This window comes from Pteropus alecto, unplaced genomic scaffold, assembly GCF_000325575.1.
Source record: "Pteropus alecto unplaced genomic scaffold, ASM32557v1 scaffold156, whole genome shotgun sequence".
Taxonomy (NCBI): Eukaryota; Metazoa; Chordata; class Mammalia; order Chiroptera; family Pteropodidae; genus Pteropus; species Pteropus alecto.
The window spans coordinates 652,236-663,599 of record NW_006437746.1 but is presented as its reverse complement, the minus strand read 5'-3'; the positions used below and the strand labels follow the sequence as shown (position 1 = coordinate 663,599).

At 42.7% G+C, this 11,364-nt stretch overlaps 1 protein-coding gene across 2 annotated transcripts in view; it reads right to left on the bottom strand.

The window, feature by feature from the left end:
• Positions 1–2,995: 2,995 nt before the first annotated feature.
• LOC102879758 (zinc finger protein 621) overlaps positions 2,996–11,364 on the bottom strand; it is an 8,954-nt gene continuing 585 nt past the window's right edge. Inside the window, exons 1-6 of one of the 2 annotated variants that reach the window (XM_006914816.3) lie at positions 11,246–11,364; positions 11,027–11,112; positions 9,223–9,292; positions 6,683–6,809; positions 6,014–6,118; positions 2,996–4,741 (exon numbers count right to left, since the gene is read on the bottom strand). In XM_006914816.3, coding sequence (XP_006914878.1) covers positions 3,687–4,741; positions 6,014–6,118; positions 6,683–6,809; positions 9,223–9,225 — 1,290 coding nt within the window. In that variant the 5' untranslated portion in view covers positions 9,226–9,292; positions 11,027–11,112; positions 11,246–11,364 and the 3' untranslated portion in view covers positions 2,996–3,686. The remainder of the gene's footprint in view (positions 4,742–6,013; positions 6,119–6,682; positions 6,810–9,222; positions 9,293–11,026; positions 11,113–11,245) is intronic. The other variant, XM_015591756.2, reaches the window with a different exon arrangement.

Sequence of the window (11,364 nt, the reverse complement as noted above, 5' to 3'; positions counted from 1 at the left end):
TCATTAGACATTTATAATCTAATGGACATGACTCCTTCCATAATTAACCAATCTGTTAGTAGTCACTGAAGAACAAATTACAGCCAAACTGCTAAGATTGCCTGCAAAACAACAGCAAGAAAAAAAAAAATTATCCCATGTAAATAATTACATGATGCACTGAAAACTCCTGCTATATTAGAGGCTGTTTTTCTTAGAAAGTTAACATTAGAGCTAAAAGCGGGCATCAAAAGACCACTGTGACCTTGAGCAAGGTCATTTACCATCCCTGGAACTTCTTTTTATACAAACCTTAGAGAGAAAAATCTAACTTGCAATGTATTGTGCTTAACTATTAAATAGTATCAGGAAAGTATTTTTATCATTATTAAGATTAAAGATATTCTTGTGGAGGTAGCTAACTGGAGTAAGTTGAAACATTTTGGCTAATGAAAATTTCCTGTTCACACCACAAATCAATTGTAACCAGTAAGCAGATCTACAGAAATGAAATTATAACATTACCGGTTCATTTAAGAGAAAAGTATGTGCCAGACTTAAATTGGGCTTCATGTAATAAAACTTTCACAATGTTTTCTTTAAACAATATATTCAGTCATCTGGCTTTTAAAATGATACGATGTTTAGACTGAAATAAGTTATATCACTTCTTTCTGACAGCCAGGAAATAAGACATTAGTACTTATAAGGATGTTGAGACCACATTTTGTAATGTACTTTAAGAATCAATTCAAGATATTTTAGAAACAAAATATCTGATTACTATTGCTTGTTTTCAGACAAGAAATAGGTGGCAAAGGTAAAGGGTGTTGGACAATTGACGGCCAGCATTTGGGACTGGGTTCCTGGCATTTGGGACAGAACAAAAGTAACACAAGGAAAATAAAAGAGAAAGGAGACAGAAATCTTTCATATTTTCTCAGCATATGATACTGACACTTGATCTCTATTTCTCTATAGTTTTGCATTTTATATGTGTATATTTTGTATAAAATACATATGTTCCTAAACAGTATATTTAGATTTTTAAATTTATGCAAATCATATTCCAGTACATCTATTTTTTTTTATAACTTGGGTTTTTTTGGTCTTTGTTTTGTTCTGTTTTTATGATCACTATATTTGGTATCTGGTAGCACAAAATCTCCCACCTTGTTCTTCGAAATCGTCGTAGCTATTCTTTGTTCTTTATTCTTATACAAATTTTAGAATCAGCTTGTCAGGTCACACATACATAAACCTCTTTAGACTTTTGATTGGAATTGCTTTGAACTTATAAATTCATTAGCAAAAACTGGAATCAGGATATTGATCTCCCCTACCCACGAAGGCTAGAGGGTGAGGGAGAATGATCTAACATTCAGTGCGGTACCACGACCTCCAAAATTCCTGTTTCTCTGCTCCAGGGACCAGCGGGATAAGAGGCGACCTGAAGATCTGGGTGCTTCTTAAAGACTTTCAGCCGATTCACCTGTTCTTGGTCCCACCAGCATCTCGTGCTTCCAGAGATACTGAATCCTCAGTTCCTAAGCCTTTTGGGGAGTTCTGCTCAGCTTCCCCCAATGTGACTTAGGATTCTCATTTCTCAGGTCTGGGAAGAGTTAGAACTCTCACCTGCTTGTGTTTCCAAATGTTATCAGTGTTCTTATTGTCAGTGTCCTTGTGAGTTCCGGGGTTTCAGGAGGGTGTGAACGCTGACATAGCCAACCACCATCCTTACCCAAAACTCTGTTGCTTATCTTATTTCCCTAAGTGTATTTTGGATTTGGGGGGGGGGGGAGGGGAGAACATCTATTTGCTTGTTTTTATTTTTTTGGTTCCTTTTTTTCGTTTCCCACCACCAAAAAACACCCCCAGCTTTCTGAATCACAAGCCTTCAAACCTGTTTTCTAAAGAATGCATCTAAGACCGTGGGTATTGCTCTGAGTAGCACCTTTGCCACATCCCATAGATGCCGCTATGTCCTGTTCTTACTCATTACTCGTCTAAATCACCTGTAACATCCTTGTCGTCCTCTTTAACCCAAGAGCTATTGTGAAGTGTATTAACTTTATATAAGAAAAAAAATTTTTCCTCCTTACTTCAGCCAAGAAGCAAATAAATGGCAAAAGGTAGCCAACGTCAAACCACAAACCTTCTGGCAGTGGAAACCTCAGAGCTCGTCACAGGCCACACTGGGTCTCTTCGTCCTTTTCTTTTTTTCCCCTACAGGACAATTTTCACTTGCTTTTCTCTCTTCTTCTCTACAGACACCACCCAAACTACCGCCAGAGGTCTCTCTCCTGAAGATCCACTGTGAAATAAGGGAGTTCCACCCGGACGCTTTATCAACGTGTGCCTCCCAACAGCCCGTGGGCATTTTCTGCTCAAAGCCTGTCTCTCAAATCATGGTCCACGCTGAAGGTCTGAGCATCATCACGGATATCCAAAATCAGAAATTTTGAGAGTTAGGCCAGAAAATTGCTCTTTTTACACCAGGTTATTCAACACGACAGGTTTTTCACATGGTAAAGTTTTAGAACCACTAATTTAAAGGCTTTTCTGTTAACTGCTATGGAGTAACATCCTGCTGGCAGAACCAAAGAAAAAAAACACATGCCCTTCTCGTCAATGTTTAAAGAGTTCCTTTACATGAAGGCTAATGATGAACTTGAGTTCTTTTTCCAGGAATTACTTCACGATCCTTTGCATAGTTATAAAAGATTCTCATCAAGGTCAAAAGCAAGAGCGACCCAAAGTTCCACTTCACTGACCTATCACATACGCTTACTCATTAACCCATTTCGCAGCCCCCTCTATTCCCTGAAAACAATTTTAGAGACTTATTCAGATTTCCCCCAAGCTGGCTTTATACCATTGCTTCTATTTCTTTAGTAATTTGCCAAATTCATATATACAATGCATGATATCTAGAGAAAATAAAACGTAGAAGCCAAGTACTTGTGAACGGAAAACCAGAATGCCCACCAAGAAACATTTACACGATGGAGAGAAATAAGATGAACGCTGTGGTGTATATTTACTTAGGAAACCAAAGTTTTAAAAGAAAACAAAACATCTAAACATCAAGATCAAAACTAAAGAAAGAACTGCATGACGAAAGACACGATCGACATCAATCATGTAAACGATCGCTAGCACTGCAGACATGTTATTTTTCACTGGTTATTTCGCTTGATCTTCTGCGTAGATGAATGAGATCCTCAACGATCTGTACCAAGGGCAATGTTACTTCAACTGCATTAATACACCACCTTAGTCGACTAAACGACCTGCATTAATTTCTAAAGTCTGTCATTGGACGTTTATTCTAATTCTCTACTGTTTGTCTCAGGCTGCTTCTCTCTAATCACAATGGCCTAATACAGGGGTGTCCTCTCTCCCAAACTTCTCTAATACACCTAAAGGTCCTACCAGCACTTCTAACACCAGCACCCCAACAATGCAGATACAGCCATTATCGTTCAAGCCTGAAAGGGGTCAATGCAGACATCGATTATTTCTGCTTTCTACCCATAAGAAAGGCGATTATATAAACACAGTCTTTAAATATAGATAGATTACAAATGGAGTTTATGCTGAAACAGTTGTTAACGTACGTAAGGTGAGAACAAAATACAAAAGAAACTCGAATTAGGTTGGAGATTTTCTGGGCGTTAAGAGCCATGGGAGTGGCAAGATAAAACTCATGAGGGGTGAGAAGGAGCCAGAATAATCGGGGAAGCCTTCTCAGTGGGAGTGAGACTCTGGAGGACTCTCACTATCTGGACAGGTGATGACGGTACAGACGCAGGCAGCAGCATGAACAAAGGCCCAGAGGTAGGAATGAGCACAGCGTGTGGAAAGGTCAGTGAAGGCATGGCCACAGCTGGAGCGGAGCACGGACTCTGGAGAGGACCCGGGGACGAGGCTGAAGAGGGGCACTGGGGACTCATGAGGGATGGCCCGAGGACCTCGACGGGCTTCTTCTCCACAGGGTGCAATTTCTGATGCTGAACGAAACTGCCATACCATTTGAAGGCTTTCCCACACACCTTGCATGCGTAAGGCTTCTCTCCGGTGTGCACTCTCTGATGCTGAATGGAGGCTATCTTCTGCGTGAACGCCTTGCCGCACTCCTCACACTGGTAGGGTTTCTCCCCAGTGTGGATTCTCTGATGGACAATAAAAAGGGACCTACAACCAAAGGCTTTCCAGCACTCCTTACATTTATAGAGCTTCTCCCCGGTGTGTAGCCGCTGGTGCTGAAGATAGGCTGCGCTCCTGCGGAACGCCTTCCCGCACTCCTTGCATTCGTAGGGTTTCTCTCCGGTGTGGATCCTCTGGTGCTGAGTCAGGGCGGTGTTGGAGCTCAAACCTTTGCCGCACTCCTTGCATTCATAGGGCCCTTCTCCGATGTGATTCTTCTCGTGTACGATACAGTCATAGCTGGACTTGAAAGCTTTGCCACATTCCTTACATTTGAAGGGCTTTTCCCCTGTGTGACTCATCTGATGCCGAATAAGCTTCGAGTTATATCTGAAGATTTTCCCACATTCTTTGCATTCATAGAACTTCATTCCCCCTCGAAGTATCAGATTCGGATTCAGACTGAAAGTCTGCCACGTTGCCTTGCTTTTAAAGTCAAAGTGCTGAGAAACGTTTCTCAGGAGTCCGCTTTCGGGCACTCTGGGCGACTCTGTTTCTTCAGAGGCTTCCTGCTTTACGGTCGGCTCTTCGTGCTTGATCCGGGACTCACCACCTCACCAAAGAAATCAAAAGTGTTCTGAGTTACTGAGCTGGATGGAAAACAGGATCCAGGGGTCCTAATTTGCTCTTGTAGAATGTGATTTTTTAAAAAAATATACCCATAAAATGGCTATAAGCACCCATAGAGAAGAATGAGAGAGTATAAGAAAAATAGTAACATATAACTAGAGAAGTAAAATTACATGGAAAACAGACCAGAAGTGCCTCCTATAAGGAAGGCTGCAAAAAAAACTGAGGTGATGAAATGGGCAGAATGAGAACTTTAAGAATGGGAACAAAAGAAGGCGGGGAGCGGGGGCGCGGAGAGGGGGAGGAGGAGGAAGAATGGGAGAGATAAACGGGATCGGCAGAAATGGAAAAAATTCTGAGAGAGAGAGAGAGACCCGGAAGAGGAAAATGGCACCGGTGAGACCGCGCAGACATCAGAGGCGGAGCGGGCCGGAGACACGAACGACAGCAAACAACGGACCCCGATGCCCCGCCTGTAAACTGGGACACCGCCCCGAATTCTAAATCCGAAATAATGGCCTAATAATTCCATTTTTAAACACGCCACATAATATTCTGGAATAAAAGATTATTTCTTCAGGAACGGAAGTGGAATTGGAGAGCTCCAGACCATGGTGGTGTGACTGCTAAAGGAACCACTGTTTACGAAATCACAGTATGTGTGAGAAGTGAGGCCTGGAACTTTCTTTCAAAAGGAGAGAAAACCCAAGTAACGAAAGCTGCAAAGACTTGTAAGCAGTCTCAGGGAAATCTGAGGGTGTCTGTATGTGTTGGGTGCAGTGGATGGGGGTTGGGAGGGAGGAATATTCTTTGCCTTCTCCTGGACAAATACAATGTAAACATAAAGATTATGGCATATGGAACTTTAAAATACAAAAAAAAAAGGCAAATTAAAAGGTGTTTTTTTTTTCATTGCTGAAGGCCTAAAATTAAAATTCATAGCTGTGGTACATATAAATCAGTTTGACCCATACAATCAAATTTTCCTTAAAATATGACTGAAACCCTCCTCCTCTGCCATGACAATCGGCATAAAATTCAATATTTCCACTGATAAGTGCTCTGAGGCGGGATGGCCATGTGTGTGTGCAGACAGCACCTAGCCTTTCTGGGCTCGGGGCTGGGACTCAGCTTAGCTCAGAGTGCACCAGTTACTGCTTTATGGACGATGGCGAGCTCCGTTCTCTGCTGTAGAAGAAACACTTCTGGTAAACCGGGAAGGCAAAACCAGAAACCACTATGGTCTCTTACTCACCTGGCCAGATGCCTTTCAAAACCTCTGCTTCCCCAGGATCTGGGCCCCAAGGTGCTTCTCCTTGCTCCAGCTGGGAGATCAGAACAGGTTTGGGGAATGGAAATGCTACTCCAACAAGAAGACAAGACAGACAAGTTGAGGGAGACATCCAGAGACATTCCTGAGATTTCTTGGGCCACCCCATAACGAACTAGCTGCAGAGAGGAGAGAAATGGAGACCCAGGAGCAGCCAGGGGTTCTGAGGGAGGGCTCCGAACTGCTCCAAGGGAAGGAGCAGGAAGCTGCCATTCTCAGGAAGGAAGTGTGGCCTTGCCCCTACTTAGAAGAAAGGAAACCCTCTCAGGACGGATGTATGTACTGCCATCCTGGGAGACTCATCCACAAAGGGGAGGGCCACAACCCTAGAACAAAGGGTTGGAGGGACAAAGGGCTCACCTAGGGCATCAAGAAGTCCCTCCCCTCAGGGCCCTGAGCCCCGTCCTCTCCTGGGATGTAAGGAAGTCCAGTTTCAAAACCAAAGGGTACCAGGGATTTCCCCACTGGGCATCTCCAGCGGCTGGCGACTGCAGAACACCCCCAGGAGTCATCAGACCTAAGAGCTACAAGAATCCCCAAAACATGTGCAGAAGCTGTCCAACTTCCACAAAGGGCCACTGAGAGAGACCTTACCCAGGGAAGCCACATTTGCATAATTCTCCAGCATCACCTCCCTGTACAGGGCCCTCTGTACAGGGTCCAGGCTGGCCCATTGATTCTGGGTGAAGTACACGGCCACGTCCTCAAAAGTCACTGGCTCCTGAAACAACAGGTTCCTGCTCAAGCTCTTGAGTGAGGGGCAGAAGGGGGCAGCCTGAGCTGCAGGGAAGAGATAGACCTTCCAGGCTCCCCAACTCTGAGGCCCTGTGGAAAGTCTGAGCAAGCAGCACCCCAGCCAGGGGCCAGCCCTGAGCCAGTGTTCCCACTTCCAAATGCGAAACCCCAACACTCTCCCATCTGCTCAGCTCTGGGGCCCCAATTGTCATCCCAATCTCACAGCCTGGCATCTGGGGCTCTCTGCCTGGTAACTGCATGGACCCCTATGTTCCTAGCTCCTCGGATCTGTCGCTCTGGCACCTCCTACCTTCACGTACTCCGTAATCTGGTCACCTTATTTTCTATATGCCAATCACTGAAAGCAGCTGCCACTCACCCTATCTCCACTCATCTCAAAAGTACACACGCACAGCGCCATCTGTTCCCTGCACCTAGCTTCTCCTTAGTCTTCCCCCAGCACCTTCCACTGTCTGCACAGGAGCCAGCCCTCAAAAATTGTCATGGCATTTTGCAAATTTCTTTTTATACCTTCTTACTTTATGAGAAAGCTATCTCTGCCGAAGGAAACTTGAAGCCTGGCTGTTCCAGCCTCTTCTCTGAACCACCTGTCTTCAAAGAAGGTTGGCAATGTCCTGTCTCTGGGCACAGATCTGTCCCACTTGCTAATGTGCACCACTCTCTGCCTCCCCCTGGGGCCACCTCCATCTTTCCCAAGAGTGAAGGGAACTAATAATACTCGTTATTGTCTCTCTCCCCCCACCAGAATGTAAGTCTGTGAGGCAAGGATTCTGTTTTGTTCATAACTGGTTTACTGGTACAGAGTACAGTGTCTGCCAGATACTCAATGCTTAATATAAATTTGCTGAAATAATTAATTTCAAAAATGGTTTGACTACAAATAGAATGTTTTTAAATTTATGAAGAGGATCAGGAAACAACAGCAAACACCACCTTAACAGTAAAACGTCAGAGCACAGCCATTAAAATTGATGGCTGATAATTTACCATGAGCTGAGGTTCTACTTCCTGCAAAAGAGTGGAAAAGGAGCATAAATATAGGAAAGAAATAAACATAAATACTTTTGCTTTGCAGATAAAATAACTAGTCACCCTTCAGTATTGGTTCTAGGACGCCCCACAGACACCAAATCCATGGATGCTCAAGTCCTTTATATAAAATGGCATAGTATTTGCATATAACCTACACACATCCTCTGATATACTTTAAATCATCTCTATATTACTTATAATACCTAATACTACGTAAATGCTATATAAATAGCTGTTACATTATTTAGGGAATAATGACAAGAAAAAAAGTCTGTATATGTTCAGCACGGCCACCATCACTGTTGGCCTAACTATATAATACACATCAGTAACAATGTAATTCAAAAATATATATATTTTTGATCCACGGTTGGCTGAATATGTGGAGGCAGAACCCACAAATAGAGAGGGTGGACTGTATCTGGCTAAAAATATCCAAGTACCAAGAGAATAAACGAAAAACATTTAAAGCTGCCAAAATAATTCATTAAGTTAGCTAGATATAGGATAAGTAAACAGAAATCATTAGCTTTCCTAGATACCACCATAGACAATTAGAAGATGGGAGAATATAAGATACCATTCATATAAAAATAGCTAAGAACAGACCTGACAAAAATGTGGAAGACCAAGATGAAGAAAACTACGTGTTTATTACAATAAATAAAAGAACCGAATAAACTGGAACACACGGTGTTTCTGAACGGAAAGAATCAAATTTGTAAAAAGTCAATTACCTCCAATTTTGTCTATGAATTCAATAAAATCCATCCCCCGCTTCCAAAAGAAAAAAAGAAAAGAAAAACCAGTGAGATTTGTACAGGAGTAGCAGATCATTTAAAGTCACTAAAAAGCGTGACAGACTAGCCAAGAATGTTTTGAAGAAAAAAAATTTTTTGAAAGAAAAAATGAGGGGAAAAAAACCCTACCTTAAAAGGACAATACTTTGAGAAAATGAGAAGACAAGGCATGGACAAAGAGAAAATATTTGAAAAGACAGGTCTGATAAAGGACTGTTATCCAAAGTATACAAAGAACTCTTAAAACTCAATAATAGAGCAAACGACCCAATTAAAAAATGGGCAAAATACCTGAACAGGTATCTCATCAAAGAAGATATACAAATAGGTAAATAAAAAGATGCTTTACATCATGCCATCAGGAAAATTCAAATTATAACAATGAGATAGCACTACACACCAAAATGCACAACACGGACAACACCAAATGCTGGTGAGGATGGGGAACAACAGGAACTCTCAGTCATTGCTGACGGGAATGCAAAACAGCACAGCCACTTTGGGAGACAGTTTGGTGGTTTCTTACAAAACTAAATATACTCTTACCATATGATCCAGTAATCATGCTCCTTGGGATCTTCCCGAATGACTTGAAAACTTATGTCCATACAAAAACCTGCACACAGATGTTTACAGCAGCTTTATTCATAATTGCCAAAAACTTGGAAGCAACCATGATGTCCTTAGTAGGTGAAGGGATAAACTGTGGTTCATTCAGACAATGCCATGTTATTTAGTGCTAAAACGAAATAGGCTACCGAGCCATGAAAAGTCATGGAGGAACCTTGAATGAAATGACTAATTGAAAGAAAACAATCTGAAAAGGCTACATTGTATGATTCCAACTCTATGACATTCTGGAAAAGGCAAAACCATGTAGATAGCTAAAAAGATTAATGGTTGCCAGGGAGGGCGGGATGAATAGGCAGAGCACAGAGGATTTTCAGGGCTGTGAAAACACTCTGTATGATACTATTATAATGAATATATGTCATTATACATTTGAACCAATAGAATATAGAACATCAAGAGTGAATCCTACTGTAGACTATGAACCGTGGGTGATTATGATGTATCAATGTAGGTTCATCAATTTTAACTAAGGTACCACTCTGATGGGGGATGTTGCTAATGGGGGAGGCATGTGCAGAGGCAGAAAGCATATAAGAACTCTGTTTATCTGCTCAATTTTGCGATGAACCTAAAACTTCTCTAAAAAATAAAATCTCCTTTAAAAAAAGGACAATACTTAATCTCTTACCTTGTCTGCAATATGCAACAAATGGACTAACACCCTTCCACAACCAACTCACCACTAAGCACTGGAAAACCATTTTAATGTATAAACCCAACCATGTCACCTACCCTGCTTAAAATCCTTTAGTGCCTTCTCAATGAACCAAGAAGAGAAACCAGTCTTCACAGTGACCTACAAGACATGTACCTACTTCTCCCACCTCACACTAAACTACTTTCTCTGACCTCTCCCTGTTTCTACAGTATACTCAGCTTTCTCCCCAACTTCAGGGCCTTTGCATTTGCTGTCCTTCTCTCTGGAAAGCTTGCTCTTCAGTAGTTCCCAAGACTGTTTCTATGTCATCCTCGAGGTCTCAAACTCATGTTACCACCTCGGCGAGGGCTTCCCTAACCATTACCTTCAAAAGCAACTTCTGTGAGGTTTCTCAAATTTGAAAAGGTGCATAAGAATCACCTGGAGATCTTGTTACACTAGATTCCTGACCCAGGTATCCCCGCTCCCCAGTTTGATTCTGAGTCTAGGGTGGGGCCCAATAATTTGCAATTCTAGTAGGCTCCCAGGTGATGAGAATGCTGCCTGTGGGCCACACTCTTGAAAAGCACTGTACTTTAGCAACATTTAACTATGGTTTTAACTTGTTTACAGACTATTTTGCTAAAATTATCCTCCATGAGAAAAAAGAACTTGTCTGCATTATTCAATACTATGCGCCTAGCATTTATTTATAAAGTGCCTATGGAAAGAATATGGTCTCTCTGGGATACAACTACAATTTCTAGGGCAATCTCTTCGATGAAGAATTTCTCCGATCTCAGCAGATCACTTCGCTTTGCAGAACATGATCTGGATCTCCCCATTCAGGGAGAATTTCTTGGCTAGGGTCTCCTCTTTTCCACTTAAACCTGCACATCCGAATTCATCACTCTCTGTACACAAAACGCTTACTTCCTCCACCATGTATTTACAGCCATAGTCCCGGGGATAGACTCAAAGAGGAAACCAGAGTCTGGCCAAGTTAGGCTTTCTTGGTCCTTTCCTGATTATCTGATAGCTAATGTAATTTAAAGAAGACGGAAAGGAAGCTCAGCTCACCTGAGGCCAAGTTCTTTGGAGCATGGCTGATGTCCCCTGGCTTCGTGCACTGTCTTCTGGGTTTGGAAAAGCAAGAACCTCAGAAGCTAAGAGAAGAAGAGCCGTGAGTGCAATGGGCCCTGTCCTGCATCACCCACGACCGCCTGCGGCCTTCCCAGCCTCCTCATTCCCGGCGCTGCTGGGAGACTCCATCAGCCCCCTCGGGCCCATTGCCCCAACCTTCTCATGAATTGCTGTCTGGCCTTCAGGACAATCCTCCATCTGCCTGCTCAGTCCAAGAGTGTTCCTGAACCCATTCGCACAGGGTGCACCGAAGGATCCAAGACGAACCCTTTCCC